The 23165-nt window shown below is 42.4% G+C and overlaps 1 protein-coding gene across 1 annotated transcript in view; it reads left to right on the forward strand.

The window, feature by feature from the left end:
• Positions 1–1607: 1607 nt before the first annotated feature.
• DOCK11 (dedicator of cytokinesis 11) overlaps positions 1608–23165 on the forward strand; it is a 362537-nt gene continuing 340979 nt past the window's right edge. The window contains exon 1 of the mRNA XM_088453072.1: positions 1608–1709. Coding sequence (XP_088309198.1) covers positions 1608–1709 — 102 coding nt within the window. The remainder of the gene's footprint in view (positions 1710–23165) is intronic.

Consider the following 23165-nt stretch of genomic DNA (forward strand, 5'->3'; position numbering starts at 1 on the left):
GCTGTCGATCAACATCGACAGCCGCCCCATTTGTAGCGAGCCCTGGAGCGAGTGAATTTCTCACTCGCCACGGGGCTTGCACACGCACGCGGCACGTGCACAGTGCCCCACCATCGACCCGCTTGCGAGCGCATAGCGCTCGTGAGCGGGTCTGAATCAAGTCCAATGTGTTTTATTTTTTTCCTGTGAAGGCTATTGTGTTTTACATGCAACCTGTAGTCAGGGTGTTGCCCCCAGGCTGAAAGTTGCCAGCCAGCCCCTGGGTATACACACCTGCGGATGCGCTTGCTATCACTCACCCAGCATCACTCTCTGAGCACTGTTACACTGTTCTCTGCAAGTGAAGAAATCAACTGCAGCAGGAAAGAAGGAAGATCAGTCCCTACTACCACATGGTCCCCTATGCTCTACATGCAGGGGAAGGGGTAGATAAGCACCACTGAAGGGGATCTATTGGCTAATAAGGGTTGGAGTATTGGCTCAGGGAGGGAACGATTCATACATGGGCACTAGTTGGTGGAGGGAGGGGGGGTTATTACTTATCTGTTATTAATATCGTGCACATGTAATATTAATCAATGGTTTAGAGTAGTGGTTCCCAAACTTCCTTGAATCGCGTTCCCCAAGATCAAAACTGTGTTGTAGGGAGCAGTGTAGGGAAGAGAACTGGCAGCACAATGGATGCATGACTCAGAAGCAGTGTAGGAAGCAGCAGCATCATGAGTGTAGGGAGCATCAGATGCACAGCGTGTGTATGAGTGTAGGGAGCAGCAACATGGGCTGTACAGTATGAGTGTAGTGAGCATCAGATGCACAGCATGTTTATGAGTGTAGGGAGCAGCCGCATTGGCTATACAATATGTGTATGAGTGTACGGAACATCAGTGTACAGCGTGTGTATGAGTGTAGGAAGCATGAGCATTAGATGCACAGTGCATGTATGAGTGTTGGGAGCAGCGGCACAGGCTGTACAGTGTGCATGTATGAGTGTAGGGAGAAGCGACACAGGCTGTACAGTGTGCATGTATGAGTGTAGGGAGAAGCGACACAGGCTGTACAGTGTGCATGTATGAGTGTAGGGTGCAGCGACACAGGCTGTACAGTGTGCATGTATGAGTGTAGGGAGAAGCGACACAGGCTGTACAGTGTGCATGTATGAGTGTAGGGAGAAGCGACACAGGCTGTACAGTGTGCATGTATGAGTGTAGGGTGCAGCGACACAGGCTGTACAGTGTGCATGTATGAGTGTAGGGAGAAGCGACACAGGCTGTACAGTGTGCATGTATGAGTGTAGGGAGAAGCGACACAGGCTGTACAGTGTGCATGTATGAGTGTAGGGTGCAGCGACACAGGCTGTACAGTGTGCATGTATGAGTGTAGGGAGTTTGTATAGTGCTCGCAGAAGTTCCCAGCAGCAGAAGCCTCCAGTCGCTGTGACGATGCTACAACAAACACTGATAGTTACAGTGCAAGGAGGCGGAGCAGCAGTGAGGATCGCCCCGGACGGAACGCTCATCAGTGTCACACAGCCGGCAGCCGCCCTGGCCTGACCTGACTCTGACATAGGAGGGTACCGGGGAGACAACTTTGTGCCACTTGCCGCAGACATGGCAGAAGTGAGGAAATTCACCAAGAGGCTGAGCAAGCCTGGGACAGCCGCGGAGCTGAGGCAGAGTGTGTCCGAGGCTGTCAGGAGCTCCGTCATCCTGGTGAGTGACATGAAGCCGCTCCTCGGGGCTCTCCCCATCACAGTGGCGGCAGCAGGTTATAACCCGTTACCGGCCACTGGGAGCATGGGAAACAGCACGCACTGTACATGATACAGCATCTATCCGCCTCCCCCAGCTGCCGGGGCTGACATGCGGCCAGTGGGGAGATGCTGCTGCAGGAAGTTGCTAACACGCTGCGGTCACCAGTTGTGGGAAGTGAGAGCCCTGTGTCATGTGCTGGTCCGGCCTGAGCTGCTGCTGCTGCTGCTACATTGTGCAATGGTGCTGGTGTTGCTGGGGGCTCTGTGGCTGCTGCTTAGGGCCAGACTCTCCTCTCCTCCGTCCAGTGCCTCTTGTTGCCGTATGATGGAGGCCACACCCTGGCTGAGAGCTGCTGGGTTGCTGTGCTGGGGAGATGCCGGGGTCTCCTCATCGTGTCACACACGATATATGTCATATCTTAGGGGAAGTTATTACTGCACACTGCTCTGAGAGTACAACTGTCTGTCAGTAGGGTGTGTACTGCTTCAGCCCTTATAGTTACAGACATGATTTATATGTGTTGAATAAAATATACTGTAGGGATAAATATTTCCATATCAGTTAATTAGAAAGTGTTTGTAAATGTGACTAATATAGTGAAAAATATGTCCATGCCTTTTAATACGAAAATATAATACACAAGATAAGTGAAAATACAATGTGGTGTAGCAATGACATTTATGTGTAAGGCGTAGAGACTTTCTTGTAAAATATAACTTATATGTAGGGAGCAGCAATGTCACACGTACCTCATTGTAAATGTGTTGTGATGGAATGATCATTGAAAGAAAAATACACCTAGATATTATTATTAATAATTATATTTATATTATTACTACTACTACTTATTTGATTATTATAGTTTATATACATAGCACCTCCATAATTTGCAGTGCTGTACAGATTTACACCTGGAGCACCCGATACAAGTGTCTTTCTGTAAGAGTTTCAAATGTAACAGTGTATTAAGTCATATATCCCCTAAAGTAATTTGATACAAGTTATCTTGGAGTTCGAAGATTTAGGGGCCCATTTATTAAGGATCGCATTTTGCAATGCGATCAGGGCATGCAGTACCGCCCCTGATCGCATTGCAAAATGCGATCCTATCTGCCGGATGTATTATCCGGGACATGCAGGGAGACGGGCTCCGAAAAGAGCCCGTCCCTGCGATGTCTCCGGAGAGCAGTCGGGGCTTCTGCGCATGCGCAGTCCCGCGGACTGCACTTACCGCATATCAGCCGGCGCAGTCCCGCCGGCTGATATGCGGTAAGTCCCCATAGGCTACAGCGGCTAACGCTATCTTTAGATAGCGTTAGCTGCTGGGGCCAATATCGGGAATGCTTCGCATTCCTAATATTGATACATTTGGCAGCATCGCATCCCCCGTAGAATATGGACAATGGAAGTCCATGGAAGATGATGTTTATCCATGAAAGATGACGTTTTGCCTTTTTCTGAGACCCGATTTTTGGAGGGAAAAATCTGAACTCGTCGTGCAAATTCGAACCTATCCGAGCCTGCACATCCCTAGTATAAAAGCAGTCCAGTGTGTGACCATTACAGCCGTCAGGGATCCGGCAGATCGGGAGTACAGGTCATTTTTCATATTAACTCATTAAACTCGATCTAGAACAATTTTTTGCTTTTATTTTGAGGTGGCGTTATCATTTGCCCTCAATGTGTCACTATTACATGTGTGAGGGGCCCATTTATCAAAGTGTATTTGAGGTAAAATCCATGAAACACAAATTTTCGGGGGTTTACCTCAAATACTAAGTATCCCCCGTATGTATTAAGGAGGGACCGCAGCAGGTATCTCCGATACCTGCTGTGATCCCTCCAGTGCCGCTGGCAGCTGCCTTCCTCATAGGTTTCTATGGGGGATGCGATGCTGCCAAATTTACCAATATACAGAATGTGATGCATACCAGATATTGGCCCCCGCAGGTAACTGCATCTGAAGATGACGTTAGCCGCTGTAGCCTATGGTCTATGGGTTACACCGCGCACTATTAGCCAGCGGAGGGATCTGATGGAACCCTCCCCGGCTATGGCGGATGTGCATGTGCAGTCCACGGGACTGCCCATGCGCACCACCCCCTGCACTGGCTGGCAGCTCTCCAGAGACATTGCAGGGACGAGCTACATTCGGAGCCCGTGTCCCTGCATGTCCCGGATGATACATCCAGCCGAAGAGATCGCTTTTTGCAATGCAATCAGGGACGTTACTGGCATGTCCTGTTCGCATTGCAAAAGCGATCCTTGATAAATGGGCCCCCATGTCACACCAGTCTGTGCTAAGTAACTCCCACCAACTAAAAAATAAACTAGATGGCATTTTCAACAGAGCTCATCTTTGTGTTCAGATCTACTGTACAGTTTAGATGGGTATATGAACAAATGTACCAGTTATAAGGGACTTAAAGAAACTTGAAAGATAAATTGCGCTTGTATTCCGAGTACTTCCCTTTGTAGTATACAATTCTTCCTCTTGCCGTTAAATCTTCTCTTGCTCAATATTCATACCATGAAACAAGAAAATTATGCCACAATCATGGTGTAGTATTTTCTTAAAAATTTATAACATTTATTTGTATAAATCAGGTGCACACACCTTCCAATGTGTTATACACGTATCCAAAAATTGAAACAAAATGGGAAATTACCAGAAGTCTATGCATATAGAGCATGTAGATGTTAATGATGGAGGTATTCCAGATTACCTCTAACTGCATCTATATTCAGGATCCTCTGGAATCACCCACTACACCAGTAGTTCTGTCACACTAGCAACGCGTTTCGGGAGCTCCTTCTCCCTTCCTCAAGGCAGTGTGACAGACAATATAAACATTCCTCTTTATATACCCTCTACTATAATTACTTCCAGGTCAAAGGTTTAACCACAAGCAAAATACCAATTCTTCTCTTAAGTAGGCACAATTCACTCTATATTTTTAATACATCCACTTAACTGCTGTAACCTTCCTATTTTTATCAAGGTAATCAATAAAACATAAACATTGATGTAATACCAACAAAATATTATGCACACGCGGGACCGGAAGTACGTCACGCTCACTTCCGGTTCTCTTTCTAAGAGATGGAGATACAGTCCAACTAATTTTACCTATCCGCACAGTCCAAGTGATCATTCGAAAACAACGTCCTTGTTGCAAAGGCATCAGCTATGCCCTTTCTCCCATGTACTTCCGGGGATTTGGAACGCAAGCCTCTTCCAATGCCCCGCATACGTCACTTCCGGTTTCCCTCTTTAAAACGCAAGAGTATTGCTTCTGACCATATCCTATAGGGGAATATGTCCATCATTTCTCTTAGCTGCCATATTTATGTAGTTTTTACGTTATTGATTTTCTTTCGATGTACATCTTAAAATAAACATATAGAAAAATGAATCCTAAGCATTAAAATCACAATAAATACAGTATAAAAAAATATATGATCAAGATCAAATAAATAATTATAAATACTCATAAAAAACATTTTAATTCGAAATCTAGGTTTAACCCATTGGGGGACAAGGTTTTTAATTTAAAAATCCATTTAATTTCTTTCTTAGCTAGCATTGCTTCATCATTTATATCCCTCCAAGTGCTTCTAATATTATCAATAGCTATAAACTGTATAATTTCATTGGTGGAGCAGTTATGTTTCTCTTTGAGGTGGTTGGATAAGGAGTGTGTAATAACTCCTTTTTTAATATTCCGAAGGTATTCACCCAACCTCGTTTTCAAAGCTCTACTTGTTCTTCCCACATAAAATAGATGACAACTACATTCGATAAAATAAATAACATTGGTAGTATGGCATGTCATAAAGTGATTCAGCTGATATGTCTGATCTCCCACGATAAACTCCATGTATTTATTCTTCGTTGTTTTTATTTCTTTACATGCCACACAGCTACCGCATCTAAAAAAACCTTTACTTCTTATGGGGTGAAATATTTCAGTTGTTATAGCACTTCTCGTTAGTTTGTTTTTAAGATTTGGTGCTTTTCTATATATGAATTCAGGTTTTCTTGGAATTTCTTTCTTTAAAACAGGATCATTCTGTAACAAGTGCCAGTGCTTTCTAAAAATTGTCTCTATCTTTTTACGATTTTCTGTATATTCAGTAATAAAAGCATATTTAAAATCTTCATTCCCTGATTTCACTTTGCCATTGACGTTTATTAATGAATCACGATCTTTCTCTAAAACCTCTTGATCAAATTTGTCTAGAACTTTACAGTCATAGCCTTTATTATTATTATTATTATTATTATTATTATTATCTTTTCTTCATTCTTGTTGTTTGGTCGATATACTCCTCTTTTTTGCTACAATTTCGCCTCAGCCTCAAAAACTGGCTCTTTGGAATACTTTTGAGCCAGTTTTGATGTTGTTCACTTTGATTTGAAATGTAATTATTGGTGTCGGTAGGTTTACTGTAGCATTTGGTTTCTATCCGATCCTTCTCCACAGAAATTGTGAGGTCTAAAAAGTTAACGGCTGTTTGACTAAAATTGAAACTAAAATGTATATTAGAATCATTCACATTTAGATTATCACTGTACACTAAAAGATCCTCCTGTTTACCATCCCAAAATAGCAAAACGTCATCTATTTAGCGGTACCACAATACTTTTATTCCTTTCTTTTTCAATATAGTTCTCCCAGTACGCCATAAATAAATTGGCGTAACTGGGAGCGAATTTCGTGCCCATCGCCGTTCCAACAGACTGAATGTATTAATCATCATTGAAATAAAAGTAATTATTTTTAAGAATAAAATTAATACTTTTAATTAAAAATTCTTTCTTGATTTCATCCATCTTAGTTTTGTCTAAATGCCATCTAACAGTCTCTAAACCTTTTTCGGTAGGTATGTTGGTATACAGTGCTGTTACATCTGCTGTCCCTAGAATCATATTCTCTTTCACATTAATTTCTTTTATTTTCCTTAAAGTATCAGTTGTATCCTTTAAATATGATTTGGTATTTTTGACTAATGGTTGTAGATGTGTTCTGGAAAAGAGGTTTAAGAAGACATGCGCCTGATAATGTAGTATTTAAAAGAATAGTACCGAGTGCTCGTAAGAATAAGTGTGCCTTAATTTTTGATAGGTTACTCCATCTGTAAGTTGTCTATTGATTTCATTTATATATTTCTCTTTATCCATAATTACAACCCCTCCTCCTTTATCGCAGGGTTTAATTATTATTGAATCATCTTTCTGTAATGCTTTTAATGCATTTTTTTCCTTTCTGGTTAGATTAGTTTTCTTAGGACCTAGTTTTTTTGATTTCTCCAGTGTTTCCATGTCTTCTATCACCAACTTTTGAAAACAGTCCACAAAACTTCCTTTAATATGCTTAGGATAAAAAGGTGATCTTTTTTTGAAGGCAGTTTCTTCTTTCTCCTCCACTGATTCTTTATTAAAAATTTTGTCTGTAAAGAAGAATTTTTTAAAGTCAATTTCCTTATGAATTTTTCAATATCTATATATGTATTGAAATGATCGATCTCTTTGCTGGGGCAAATTTCAACCCTTTTGATAATAATTAAGTCTCTTCTTTTGTTAAATTTTTTTTACTGATATTATATATTTTACACTGATCATCAATTTGTTCCACTATATTATTGAGAATTTCTTTATTCATTGTTTTGGATTTCTTTTTTTTCTTTTCCTTTATCTTCTTTTTCCCACCTCTCTTTCCCCTATATTTCTTCCAATTTACCACTCTCTCCTGTGTCTCCAACCTCTGTTTAGAAAAGGGGAGATGGGACCTTCTCCTTTTACCCATTTTCCCATTGGTTCCTACGTGATATTTCTCCTTTTCTTCTCATGTAGTCATCTGGATAATAACTGTCTGTATTTTTATCATAGCTATTGATGTGATAATTTTCGTATCTTGGCTGTTTCCAATGATATCTCTCTCTCTTCTATTAACATGTTCCATTGGTGGATTTCTATACCTCTTTATATTTCTTGCTCTTTTTTGATGTTGTGACCATCCTCTGCAATTATCCTCAATTCCATATCTTTCTTTCTTCTTGCTTCCTTTCCATAATTTCACGTCAGATTTTCTTTAGAGTGTCTTCTGGTTTCTTGTACCTTCTCCCTAGGTTTATTATATAAGATACTTTGTTGCCGTACGTGCCTTCCTGGATCTGGAGAGAGATACGATGAGCATTGGGCATAATCTCCATCTACCTCTCTTTCCATCGAGTACCAGGATCCATCATTAATTCCTTCCTTAAAGAGGTCTCCTCTCCCTGTTTTGTAATATTCATGATCTCTCTTCAATTTTTTCTGTTTCTTCTTTATAATTTCTTTTGTATTTTTCATGATTTTTTGTTCTATACGTATTTCCATTCTCTTATAATCAGGACGTTTATTAAAAGGTTCTATCAATGCTTGTAATATCTCAATTTCTTGTTTGATTTCCTTTATCTTCTCTCTTCTCTCTTTTAAAATGAGATCCATTAGGGAAAAAGAACAGGTTTCCAACGTTTTGGTCCATTCATCCGTAAAACACTCATTAGCATCATCAAAGGATGGTAATTTCTTAAGTCTCAACCCTTTTGGAATAATCTGTTCTGAAATATATTTTTCTAGAGTGACCACCTCCCACCATAGCCTGTTCTCTTTTAATAATAACTTCTCCAATTTATTCATTACTGTTTCTACATTATCGTCACTCAATGCTAAATTGTCTTCTCCATAAATCTCTCTAATTTTTTCCTCCCTATTTTTTAAATGTTTAAACATGGCAGCCTAGGAGTGCTCCTGAAGGGTAAATAAAATGTGTAAAAATATAGATGCAGTTAGAGGTAATCCAGAATACCTCCATCATTAACATCTACATGCTCTATATGCATTGACTTCTGGTAATTTACAGAATAGAATACAAGCACAATTTATCTTTCAAGTTTCTTTGTTAAGTCCCTTACGATAATACGGTTCTAGGGGTAGAACCACTCTTTGATTGATTTTTTTGCTGCTCCATAGATATTTGGGCGCCAGGGGGTGCAACTATCATATATTTTTTACTAATGTACCAGTTATGTCACTTGTAACATCTTGGGTGACTTCATCAGTGAAAGTAATATGTGAAAGTTAATGGCCCATTTTTAAATGGCTGTTATTATGATTGTCCTGCAGGTGAATAGGCAAATGCCTTACCATAAATCCTATCCTGATTATGAAAGAAATGAGTGAGAATGAGATGTCCACGAAGTAGACATAACTGACAGCTGGTGCTCACCAATGAAAGTCTTGTACACAACTAGAAATCATTTGTTATTACTGTTTATATTTAGACTGCTGCAATAGGCATTGTGAGTGAATACTCCTTAAATTAATAAATATTTCTCCCCATGATTATGCCCCTTTCTCTTACGTTTATTGTTACTGAGAAAAAGATCGCATTAGCAGTCTCTTCACTCCTGTGCCGGGACGCTTGTGCATGCGCGGCGTTCATTGCTGGGGAGGTTTCCGGAGGAACACTCTCCCGGTAATATATACCAATTGTAGCACGTAGACTTCAGCAGCACGTTAGATGCAGGGACCAAACTCCAGAATGTTTTGCATTCCGACAGCATTGCATCACGTTAAATTTGAAACACCCATAGAAATCTAAGGGGCCGCGGCTGTTGTCAGAAATGGAGGGACCGCAGTAGATATCGGAGATATCTTCTAAGGTCCCTCCTTCATATATTGTGGTGATACTAAATATTTGTGTGAATCCCCCGAAAACAAATGTTTAATAATAAATAGGCCCCCTAATCTCTGAGTACATTGGTGCATGTATATGACAGAAGGAAAGTAGAATGGGGGAGTGTGGAGTACAGAGCAGCTTTGTAGTGGGACATCCCCTATTGCTCCCAACTGTTCCAGTTTTGTCAGGACAGTCCATATTTGCGGATCTAGAAAGGGGCAGAGATTTGCCTGAAAGTAAGCTTTGGGGTGGGGTTTGGATAGATCAAGGCGAGATTTCGGGGAGGGGCTTATTTTGTACCTATTTCAAATGTCTAAATGTTGGGAGGTTTGTTTACTACATTTCATATCGTGTAACTGGTTGCCATGGTAATTACATGACATTACTGTAACTTACTAACAGCAGCTTGGAGGGGGGTTGTCTTGTCTACATGGGATTACATTTTTTTAGTAGTAAAACAAATAATTTAAAATAATATTGATGCTGCCCCCTGGACAATACTGTGTCTACTATGCACATATATGGTGAATACAGCACTGCACACAGACCGGCAATGGACTACAAATAAAGACAAATCTGTATTATTATACATTTTATAACCCCCAAAAACACAATTAAAGATAATAGACTATTTTTTAGCAGCACTAATATTGATTTTTGGCACTGGATACTTAAAAATCAGATATCTCTGTAAGGGATTAAATGTCTCTGCTCCCATCTGTCTTAGTTGCTTTACATTACAGTACTTACCTTCAGCAGCTACTCTGCCTATTGAAGTCAGCAACTTCCCTTAGCCAGAGATCACTGGATCAGCTGTCATGGTGCCTTAAATTATGAAGCTTTGCTCTGTCATAATATCTCTAAGTGCTATAACAATGATTACATTGTGTGGGACAGTTTTCATTGTATATATTGTAAGATCTGAACTATTATCAGAAAATTACAGTCATATTAATTTATTGTAAATTTTATTAAAATGGCTTCAGAAACATAAGTGTAATTTTATACTAGCTGGGATACATGGAGTTGCCTGGGTTGTAGACTGGACCCTGAAGTACACCTGCAGCCTTTAATAGCTTACATTGTCCTCGCCTATAACTCCATTCCATTGATCCTGAAAAGGACCTCACTGTGGTGTAACTACCATGGGTGCAAGGGGTGCGGCTGTGCTATGGTGCCTGAGCTGCCTCTATGGCCCGCTGCTCCCCCTGCACCCAGCCACGCACACAAGGTGGACCGGTCCAGTCAGGGCCGCAGAGGGATGCCGAGTGTCAGCGGTGTTGATTTGGCGCCCGGCCCGCCAGCTGATTACAGCTGAAAAGAACCCCACTGCTGATTACAGCTGAAAAGGACCCCACTCCTGATTACAGCTGAAAAGGACCCCACTGCTGATTACAGCTGGCACACTGGCAGGCAGTCATGGAGAGATGGCGCCTCGCGGATCGTCAGCCAATCAGCAGTGATGGCTCCAGATTGGCTACCGGTCCGCGAGCCCCAATTGGCTCATGTCCGGCGCCAGATTCAAATAGTGCCGGCTGTCCATGTCTGCCGGTGTGCCAGCTCTAATTAGCTGGCGACCCGGCCCCAAATACACACCTGCTGGCTGCTGATGGCACACGGGTGAGGCGAGAGGCTGCTGGAGGAACATGGGGAAATGAGTTGCTGGGGGGTGCATAATGTGTAAGGGGCATTATTGTGTGGCATAATGTTATAAGGGGCATTACTGTGTAGCATAATGTGTAAGGGCCACTACTATTGTGTTTAATAATGTGTTATATGTGGCACTACTACTATGTGGCACTACTACTATGTGGCATAATCTGTAAAGGGAATTACTGTGTGGTATAATGTGTAAGGGGCATTACTGTGTGGCATTATGTATAAAGGGCACTACTACTGCATGGCATAATGTGTATAAGGGGTACTACCGTGTGGCATAACTTGAATGGGCTCTGTGTTGTTGAACATGTACGTGTTCTTTTTTACCTCTAGGGAGTCCCTTTTATGTGGCCCACAAAGTTCTAGTTACGCCCAGGGGCGACGAGAGGGGGGTGGGTACTGTTTACCTGGACCCAGACTTGCTGAAGGAGCCCGGCGGAGACCCAGATCCGCCACTCTCCCCCTCCTCCCTTTTGTCAGTGGCAGCAGCGCTGGGCTGCAGTTGGTAGAGAGCAACTGTTGCTGCTGCCACTGAGCAAAGCATCAGTCTACTTTACATGCACCAGATATGAAGGGGGAGAGCGATTGCACGGATCGTGCCCCCCCCCCTAGATCTGACCTTGGCTGAGGGGCAAAATGATGCCCCCCTGTGGAGCGTGCGGCTTAGATATTACTTACATTTTTTTTTTTTTTGCAGTGGGAATTGGCCACGTCTCCTTACATTAGGCTACGCCCCCTGTCATTACCCAGGCCTGGCCAAGCTCTCTACTGCCCTGGTTATGCCCTTCCATGCAAACACAGAGGCTCTTGATCTAATATGAATTTGCATGAGTCATCAAGTTTGCTCAGACTGAAGGTGCGTATCCACTAATAGACGGAGAAACGAGAGCACGACTACGACTTTGTAAAAAAACTGTTTCACAGTCTGTGATGTGCCTACACTGAATGTTAAGTCGTTCAGTGTAGGCACATCCATCATCACCGTACATGTGGAACATGACGTGATTGTCAGTTTGCCCAGCATGTACGAGCGATGATAGATGTCAAAAACGACCAGCGGACATGCGCATCGCTGGTCGTTTTTGACATTTAAACGCCCGATTTGCGGCCGATTACTGAGTGTTTGTACGATTACGATGTTGTAATCGTGCAATCGCTCAGTAAGGTCGCCTAGTGGATACGCACCTCTAGGTTAAAAGAATACTTTTGTAGCTTTCTCTCAGGTTTTTCGCAGACTGCCAATTTCCACTGGAACCAGCCCTGGAACCTGTGTAATTTAACAGTGTCCCCATTTTTAGTGACTGCATAACAGTGGGTGGCCCTGATGAAGTTCAAACCTGGACAAAAACCTAATCCTGGTCAAACTGCACCACCATACCCAGGCCCGTCAATAGCCGCGGCGGGCCCGGGTAACGGGGCATGGCCTAATCGCAGAAGGCGTGGCCATGCCCCCTACCCGGAAAAAAAAAGCTTTGCAGCGCCACTCAAAGCCAGGGGGGATGCAATCAGTGTGATCGCTCCTCCCACAGGCATAGGAGACTGCTGTGGCTGCAGTCTCCCACTGCAGCTCAGCACACACAGCATGCTGGGCTGCTGTGAGGGAGGGGGGGGGCGGCGCCGGGCCCCTCAGGAAGCCCGGGTAATTACCCGCTCCCCTGCTCTCGGCACCCCTGATCATACCAGATTTTGTGGAGCTAGTTCCAAAACTCTGGCCGTGTATATAGGACAAAGAATCGGACAGATAGACAATCTTTCTTGCTTGTTATATAGATTAGTGGTCAAGCTTTACTTGAATACATATGTATGAACTAGATTGAAGCCCTTGTGCCATTGCAAAATATTACAGAGCTCATACAATGACATTATCATCTTACTAATTATCCTAAGACTCATGGGAAATGCTGAACACCGACAGTCTTTTAGGCAGGTTTAATAAATTAGAGATTGAAGTCTATGATGTCTTTGATGTTCTCCTTTTTTTTTTTTTTTATAAAGTTCTTGTACACTTTTGTTGCATGTTTTTATTACCTTAGTGTTAGATAAGTATAATCAGAAAAGTGTATCACATGACTTGTTTGCTTGTTAAAGTGATCATCAGGCAGTGTAATCAACATTTGATATATGTAGCATTTTTTGGAATGGTAATTGTTCAATAGTTTTATTCTTTAATACCCTCCCCTATCGATGCTTACCCACTTCAAAAAATTTTAAAAAATAAGCGTGGTGCAAGCTGGGTGGAGCAGGTAAAGGAGAGGAAGCAGCATCATATAGGAAAGAATCGCACAGAAGTGTTATCTAACATTAGGGTGCTCTAAGGCTGTAGTAAATACAGATGTCTCCACGTACACGGCCACCTATCCTCAAATCAGCCATATAGCCTTGTTTGGGATGCCGTGAACTTTGCATCCCACCAGAGTTTTTTCTCAAAATATGAGTCTTATTTGCCTTAGTAACGTGATTAGAATACAATGCAGGGGTACCCTGAATACTGACGCTGGCATTTCAGGTAGCTTCTGTATGCGACTCAGTCACTAATATGGGTAAAAAGGCAAATGACAGAGTTCTAACACGAGTGACCCACGCCACACCTCGCGCCACATAACGTTATGCTAATCTGTGACTTTATACCAAATCCTTTGCGACAAAAGTACTAATACTAAATGCCCAGTACACTATAAACTGCTTTGTATGTTCACAATATGGAGCAAAACACGAGGTACATGAGGACACATATGTTTGCATATTAAATACACTTGTGTTTGATATGCATTTTACATGCACTTTTACCTGTAACGTTACAGGTTATGAGGTCTCATGTAGTGTATTCTTTTTTTTTTTTTTATTATTATTATTATTATAAAGGACTAAGCTGTAAAAGGACTGAGGGCTTCATTGCTCTGTGCAATTCTCCTTCTGCAATTCTTGTCTCTCCTCCTGCACAGTATATTTGAAGTTCAGAATGAGAGCACTTTTCACTCTTTTGCTCTTTTCTGCAGACTCCATGAGCGATATCGTGTAGTGTGTCCCCGACAGGGGTGTGCTCAATGTCTTTAACGACATTGAGCACACACACTGAACGATGATATGCACAATATCGTTCAGTGCCGGGCACCCTCCCTCATCCCCAAGCATGAGGCAGCCTGACAATATCGTCAGGTTGGCCTGCATGTTCGGGCGATGAACAACAAAGACCAACAACCTGCGGGAACGCGCATCGTTGGTCGTTTTCGTTCATCGTTTTTTGCATACAATTTGGCTGATATAGTGAACGACTGAACAATAACGATATCGTTATCTTTCAGTCCAGAATATCGGCAATTGTGTACGCACCTATACTCCTCTCCAATGGGCCAGATAATCTCAGCCTGGAGCGGGATTCAGTTACCTTTAGATGTTTGAGTAAGAGCTCTCCATCTATTCGGACCACACTCATCCATTGTACAAAATACCTGAAAAGGTATTGTTGTATAAAGACCTGCACTTCCAGTCCATTAAATAAAATTATAACCTTACCCTTCATGGAAGTAACAGCAGTACACATAAACCTCAGTCAGTGCTATGTTATATATAATGCATTTTAGCTTTGCCATACCTACTGACCCCATTTCGATAGGACACTCCCAGTTTTAATGGACTGTTTTTCCAACTGCATGGAATGTAGGGAGATATGTCCTGCAACTAGTGTGCAAGGAAATGCTGGTGTACATTTAGGAGATAGGCCTTGGTTTAGGCCGTGTCCCGATACCCAAGTGTAAACTGATGGGAGTTATTGGGGGGACTTAAAATGTATACCCTGTATTTTCCTGCACATAATAACAGTGAAATCACTGAGGTCATCTCATATTTGCGTATTTAGGCACACCTTTCATAGGGTTCGATTCAATTGAACGCGAATTGAATAGCGCCGGGAAGGAGCTCCCAGAGTTATTCAATACAGCCCGACTAAGGATTAAGCAGAAATCCGACAAAACTCCTGGCGTGATGCTGTTTTCTGCCCTTATCGCCGTGGAAACAGCAAACATTTTGGTTCTATTGGTTCTCGCAACTAAACACCATGTTAAGGCGCGAGAACGGGCATTCTCCGACATAACAGTGTGCTGAATTGAATAGCTTCCTTCCCGGCGCTATTCAATTCGCGTTCAACTCAATCGTGCCCATTGAACTTATAATTTTTCATGTGATAGGAACTCAGCCACTTACACTGCCTGCTGAACATACTGTATGTAAGTTCTCAGGGCACACAAATGCCATTGGGCTATTAACCTTTACATGCAGGATCATCCCATTTTATTGGTACAATTTCAATAGACACTCTTCAGTCAGCTTCAATCAAACCTTTCAGCTACTTTTCCTTTGGAATTATCATATTATTGCTCCAATTGGCCATCCACATTTTATCATATTGGATTCATTTCACCCATGTTTTTCATCACTTTTGCAATCCAATAAAAGTTGATCAGATTGAATGATCGGATTGTAATGTGATTGGTTGGATATTATATTGTGCGGGTTTGTGTCTGGACTGAGAATATATCTGCCCAGTGATCCCTGGTGATATGTTGAGGATGCAGTTGGTGGGTTTGGTATGGGATCCCGGCGGTAGGGATGCAGCCGGTCAGAATACAGACAGCGGCATCCTGACAGTCAAAATCCAGACACTACCAGGTCAGTGCCCTAACGCTAACCCTTACCTCTAACCCTCCCTCCCTGGTGCATAAACCTAACCTCCCCCTCCCCGCACCCTAACCCTATCCCTCCCCCCATGTGCCTTGTCCCTACCCCCATGTGCCTTGTCCCTCCCCTAATCCCCTTACCTTCAGGATGCCAGCAGTTGGGACGCTGTTGGGATTTTGACCGCCAGCATCCTGCACACTGGGATGCTGACTACATCCTCAGTTGGTCTATATCTAAATTACACAGACTCAGAACTTTAGCATTCAGTACGTACAGATGTGTCCACATACACCTTCTTGCACTAAATGTTGCATTAATCAGTGGTCGAAGTGGGGCGGTATACGGCGGTATGACATACCGCCACTTCCCGGCCCCACTTCATTTTAGATGTAGAAAAGATTGCACCAGCGCTGGGATCCAGTATGGGATCCCAGCGCTGGAACAGCGGCGGCAATGTGTTAAGATGTGTCCCGCAGGTTACACATCTCAATCGGGGCAGTGGAGGTGCTGACATGTAGCCGGGACAAAGTACCTGGTCCCGGCTGCACTGTAAGCACCACGTACTGGACGGCTGCCAGCCAATCACGAGGCTCGCAGCCGCCAGCCAATCGCGGGACTCGCGGCCGCCAGCCAATTGCAGGGCTCGCAGCCGCCAGCCAATGAGAAGCTGCCAAATGGCAGCTTCTCATTGGCTCGCAGCGGCACCAATGAGAAGCTGCCAAATGGCAGCTTCTCATTGGCTCGCAGCGGAGCCAGATAAACTGGAGGGAAGACCCGAGGATCCCGGTGGCTCCACTCCAGCAGCGCAGGTAAAAGATAATTAGAGAGAGGGGAGGGTGTGAGAGAGGGAATAGAGAGAGGGGCAGACAGAGGCAGGCTAGCTATTGTAGGGGATGAAAGAGAGATGGAATCAGTAAGGGCAGGGTGTGAGAGAGGGGAGCAGGCAGGGAGAAGTGTGTGTGTGTGTGTGGGGGGGGGGGGTTAGAAGTACAATGGAGTGATATGGAAGCAGGGGCCCATAGGGGGGGGGGGGGGGGAGATTCAATCTCCATACCCCCACCTCTAAATTACCACTTCGAGCACTGGCGTTAATCATAATGCGTGAGCGCTGTGCATCTCGGTACACCGAACGTCTTTTAAAATGATATGCAGAATTTCTATATATTCTGTGTGCGATTGCGGATGCGACTAGAAGGGCTGTTTTTACACGCAAGGAACTAAGTTGTATGTGGACACATCTATAGTGGGCTGTCAGTGTGCTAATAGCAGTTGCCTGATAATAAAACTTCAGGAGATGGCTAAAAATTATCCATTTGATTTAAATAACACAATCCTTGGGTAGTCCAGTTGTTTTGAAGGCAAATACAAGACAATATCATAGTGAGGCATATTTTGCTAGTGTGGTCAGAATGGGTATATCATATTGATTAACAGCATTTCCACAAGGGCACTTTTATTCTTTGTTAAGCTATACTACAGTAGTATATAGTGCCTGCTGTTCTTATTATGCAGCACTTTGCAGAAAAAAATAATATACATCAGTCTCTGCCCCAGTAATGCTTTCAATTTATATGAGCTATTTATCAAAGGGAAAAAGATCCCAATATCTGTTGAAAAGGGCCAGATTATGGGATTCTTCCTTTTAGTCATTTCCTGCATCTTGTGATGACCATTGATGGGCATTACTGCTGGCGATGGCCATCTCAGGAGAATGATACCATAGCTTCCCTGCGCAAATAGCTTCCTTATCTTTAAGTAGGACAACGGCGGTACCTGTTCCAATAGCTAACCTTTTATGCTATTGGTGTCTCAGGATGGTGATAGCAAATTCAATACAAAGAAAAAATGCTTTACTATTCAAATAGTTCATTTTTCTTGTAACTGTATAAAAATAATACGCATACACTTGGATTGCAAAGCCGCTGGTGGGCGTCTCTATACAAAGCTATGCGACATTTGCATATTTTCACACATCTACTGCGTACACAGGCGCATCGGCAGCATTAGGCCATTTGACCAGTTGGCTGGTCAAAGGGCCTGATTTAGAGATGTATGGTAACCCAATGGTTAGTGCACATCTCCGATGTTTTAGAGTTTGCGATTGCGCAGGACCCGTTCTGCGCATGTGCAGAACGGGTTCTGCGATCTCGCACACAGTTGACAGCTAGAAGCGTTTGGGGGGTGGTGTGGGGATGGCCTGCCTTCCTGAAAACGGGCACCCCCATTTTCTGGGAGTGCTGAGGCCAGGGTCGCAAGCCGCCGGGACCTGGTCAGGCTGTGGTAGTTGATGTTTATTGCACCTGACCGGGTCCTGGCGGCTTGCGAGGCCCAGAAGTCTGTGTCCATGGCCAAGGGAGCAACCGTCGCGACTGATGGTTGTAATGGTACAGCAAGGAGGCGTCTGTTTCGTAAAGACATTTCCTGCTGCTTTTGCATTTGAGATGGACGGAATTGCACAGCCGCTTGTATGCAGCTCTGCAATTCTGTCCATCTCTGAATCAGGCCCACAGTGTGGTGTCACATACGTCATTTCTGATATGAGAACTTTTCTTTTTATTAACACAATAGGTCTGAGCCATCTGCTAGAACAGTGGTTCTCAAACTTGGGCCTCAGGACCCCACACAGGTCACGTTTGTCAAGTCACCCAGCAGGGGCACAGGTGTACTCATTACTCACTGACACGTTTTAAAAGAACCACAGGTGGAGATAATTATTTTACTTGTTATTCTGTGAGGAGTCCTGGAAAACATGCACTGTATGGGGTCCTGGTTTGAGAACCTGTGTGCTAGAACATAGAGGACTTTGATACATTTTTTGACAATGATTTGATTGATAACCTGGCAGTGCTGACTGCTTTAGTTGACCCTCAGCATCAATCTTCTGTGACAATATTTGTGGATAGAGCCAAGACCCAGGGGATTTGTTTTATTTTTGTATTTATTGTTTATTTGTTTCAACTTGTTTTTGTATCACTATTAGAGGCAAAAGAGAGAGTGGTTGGTGGCCACATCACTATAGCTTGTCAAATTAAGAATCTATAGGGAATCAGTATGAGATGCTGGTGCCCGGGATCCCGGCTGTTAGAATCCCGATGCCGACATCTCGAAAGGGTTAACATACCGACACTTGGTGGTCGGTATGCTAAACTCCCCCTCCCTACCATAACCCCCCCATGTGGTGCCTAACCCTAACCCCCCCCCCTAGTGCCTGACCCTAACCCTCCCCCCTTAGTGCCTAACCCTCCTCCTAGTGCCTAACCCCGCACACTAAATGTAACCCCCCTCTAACACCCCGATACTTACCTTTGGTATCCCAGCGGATGGGATGACGGTGCCAGGCTTCTGAGTGGCGTCGGGATTTCAGTGCCAGTAATAGGAGCATCTGCATCCAGACTGCCGGGATGCCGAACGCCTACCATCTATAGATCTCTATGACAATCGCTGTAAATGTTTACTAGATGTGTGGGTGACATTGCCAGACATCTAACACCATATTGTGCTACTTTAGTTTTTTTAGTGATTTAGCTAAATTATTACATTTTAAAAGCTTTGAGTAATGAGGTAAGCCGATCACTCCATACATACTGCTCCATGCTACATACATCCATGGTCATCTGCTCCCCACAGGCCTGAATTCAATTAGCCACGGGTTCCGTTAACGTGCATTACAGTGGGTCAAAAACCCATGGCTGCTACTTTTTCCTATGCAATTAAAAAAATCCATGTTAACTTAATGCAGGTCTCAATAGGAATTAATGGAGATTTTAGTTTGCAGCCCCTGAGTAGGTGAAAAGTAGGGAAAAATCGTTATTGTAATGTAAAGATGTCAGGACTCTGATACATCCCTCCCAATGAATAGTCATGCACTTGTAAGTATTTAAATAGCATCATGTTTCCAATAGGACATGGGAGCAATAAATGTATTTTCCCAAAATTTTTGAAACTTGCTTAAAAACAATTAAAATTCACATTACAGACATTATTCTGTAACCCAAAATAATCTAGCGGCTTTAATTTGGTGAAAGCACTTGCCTACTATCAGTTTTCCACTGTTAATAAAAATAAGTAAAAAATGGCCATTTGACACCTTCTAAGAACCTGAATGACTTTGCTTCTGGCCACTATATGGCCTTTTATACCATTAGCCAAACTTATTTTCCACTTTTTTGGGGTTCATGGTGGTTTCACCACTTTTTCATACATTTCCCACTTTGCTCACTGTAGAATTACTGGGCGGGTGCCAAGATAAGAATTTTCTAATTGAATGAGGGTCACGGGACCGCGCATGCTGAAAATAACCCGCGAAGTGCGCATTAAGTTGATCTGATGTAACGGCTAATCGAACTGGCCCAAGAGAACTTTCATTCTCGTTTCATAGAAATAAAAGCTCAGTTTCTGAGAAGATGCAGCGCTTGCCGGCCTTACTGTACAGCACTGCAGTGATTTGTAAAACAAGAATAATGAAGTAACAGAAGGTCATATAGGGCTTGTTGTCTCAGGCTTGTACATGTGATGGCAGATTGCCCCAGGATGTATCAATAGAAACAGTCTATTTTTATCTGCTAAATACAATTGTATTTCATGACCCACAAAGCATACACTCCAGGCATACGGGATCTATTTATATCTGTTATTCAATTAGTACATCTATATATGTAATGCTAGCATAACCAATTGTGTAGGGCCATATACACCTCTATGCTGTGACGAATGCACAGAAATGGAACAAGCTGCATTTGGAAAATTGCTACCATTACAAGTAAAAACACCAGTGAGTATGGTAACCATAGGAGCAACAATTTCTAACGTCCGATCCATTTATTATTATTAATTTTATATACATAGCACACATGTCACTATGTATGTACCCATCATTGTAGGGGTGCTAGTAGCCCGATAACACATCTGGTCATTCTCGTGCTCGGTGGTGACTGAATCCACAGCAGAGAGTGCAGTGCAACAACAAAGCACAAATTATTAAGATAATACAAATGGGATCCGGTCAGATTGCTGACAGTCTGATGTCTACATGGACAGAAGTTTGAAAAGAAAAATGTCGACAATCACAAATGTCCACATTTATTTTAACATGTCGATAGTACATTTTTGTGTTATTTTGTGTTATTTTAGAGTTTTAGGTTTGGTTTAGGGGTTAGGCTAAAATACGCAAAAACTTATTCTGTTGTTGACATTTAAAACATTTTATCCAGGTTGACATTTGTGAAGGTCGACATTTTTCTTGTCGACCTAATGTCCATGTCAGCATTCAGAACCTGTCGACATTCTGAAGGTCAACTTTTAATACTACAACCAAATAAAATATTTAGTAAATGTTGCAGGTGGCCATGAACAATATAAAGTTGTCTGGAGAGTGAGGTGGGATTGCTTTGGACAGGTTTTGTGAGGGGAGTGCTAATAACGCTGGGTTTCTGAAAGAGGAAGTGACTACTGATTTCTCATAGAAACCTTCTAACTATTTGCTATAATAACAGCTGCATTCTAGCTCTGCAAAGCTGAACTGTAAGCTTATAAACACCTCAAACTAGATAGGTTATATAGAGCTTTCTCTGTGAACGTCACACATTGGAGATAACCCATAAGGTTCACGTTGTTATCAGTAAGCAGTCTAATATACCAGAATCACTGTTATAGCTATATACGGATTTCTAACAATACATATATTGAAATGATCTTGGTTGATGTGATATTATAAATGTGGTGTAAAATGCTGGTGTTATGATTGAGCATGTACCGGAAGATGTCAGGATCTCCTTAGACGACCTTGTACCTCATGCGATTGTAATTCTTAGTGTCATACATCTACATTATTGCTTTACTTGCACAGTTATTATTGATCAGATTAAAGGAATACATTAATTTAAATTATTTCTATCAGCAGATTATTAAGAGCCAGTTTTTCCATCAGTATGAAATGTACAAGGGTTATGTGCCAACGCTAACCCTGCTCCTTCTTGCCTTGGCTAGTTGGAATCAGGGTCATCCCTGGTTGTCGCGTGGGAATTGATTATGCCGTGTGAGAGATGATATATCACTCATTCTGTGTTTCAGGTGCCCTCTATGCATTGTCGTCCTAACTGTAGTTCCCGTCCTGACTGCAGCTATCTAATAACAGTATAATGACAGCAATTTTCTAAGACAAGATTAATAACTTTGTTTTCCTGCTGTAACTGTAGATGTCATTCCTAATATTTATCACTTATCATTATCAATTTATTATTGGGTGGCACACCTGCAGCAAAGAAGTGAAATATTCTCTATAAAGCACTTTGTAGGTTCCATATAAGTAGCGGTTAGTGATAGGTAAGAATTATCCAGGTGCTGTACCTTCTCGTAGCCTGCTGTGGTCATCAGCCCTGTTATTTAGGAACAGTTTAATGAAAAGTATTAATATTTTCAGGATATTAGTTGTTGTTAAAAGCTGGTATTATTATTATAATTTTATTTTTTTTAATGCTGCTAAATTTAATATTGTCATTAAACAATGTTTATCAAAGTAACAATATATACCCAGCTTAGTTCTTGTTGAATAAAATAACATCTCTAGGCCAGGGATGTTTTGTTTTACCATAATGAACCTTCTGCTGTAACTTTTCTATTGCTGTCATTTTAGCTCACTATTTGATACTAGTAAAGGGACCCGGCATATTAGAGGTCACCTCAATCCCTCGTCCCATCTCCCACTCTGCATGGCCCTAAACCCACTCTATCTGTTGCTCTGCCCTGACCAATCAGTCCAAAGTCCCCCCCCCCCCTTTGGAAAGGGAGGGACCTTATTTTTATTTATTTTACATTTTTAACCCACAGAGTGATGGTGAATTCTATCCAAAACAGGTAGTCCAGGGTTTTACACTGAAAATATATATGATGGTCATCGCCACCTGAGTTCTATTGACGCTCAAATACGATGGTCAACAAATACAGGTTTTTTTAGACAGCAATCCAATGCTGATGTCCAGCGAATCGCAATAGATAGCCAAACTGGGTCTTAGTAAATTTACCCTATAAAGTCACAGCACACATTACAACAACTTATGCAAGTTATGGTTCTCCAACTATGGTGGCATCAGTAGGATCAGCTGCTGACAGTGCACACTGGAATTCGTAGTTCCAAAACACATGCAGTCATTGGCTGCTTATCTGTAGCCAGAGTTAATACAACTTGATGTTTTAGAACTGTGGGCTTATAAAAAACAAACAACTTCAGTGATAATTCATATACAAAGAATCATTGTCGAAACAATACCAACTCTTGTATGACCTGGTTTTACGGTTTGTATGAACCGTGGTCACTGCGGGTTCTTTTTAGTAGTCATAAATATACATAAACATATTG

Source organism: Taudactylus pleione, unplaced genomic scaffold (genome assembly GCF_031769625.1).
Source record: "Taudactylus pleione unplaced genomic scaffold, aTauple2 ptg000039l, whole genome shotgun sequence".
Classification (NCBI taxonomy): Eukaryota; Metazoa; Chordata; class Amphibia; order Anura; family Myobatrachidae; genus Taudactylus; species Taudactylus pleione.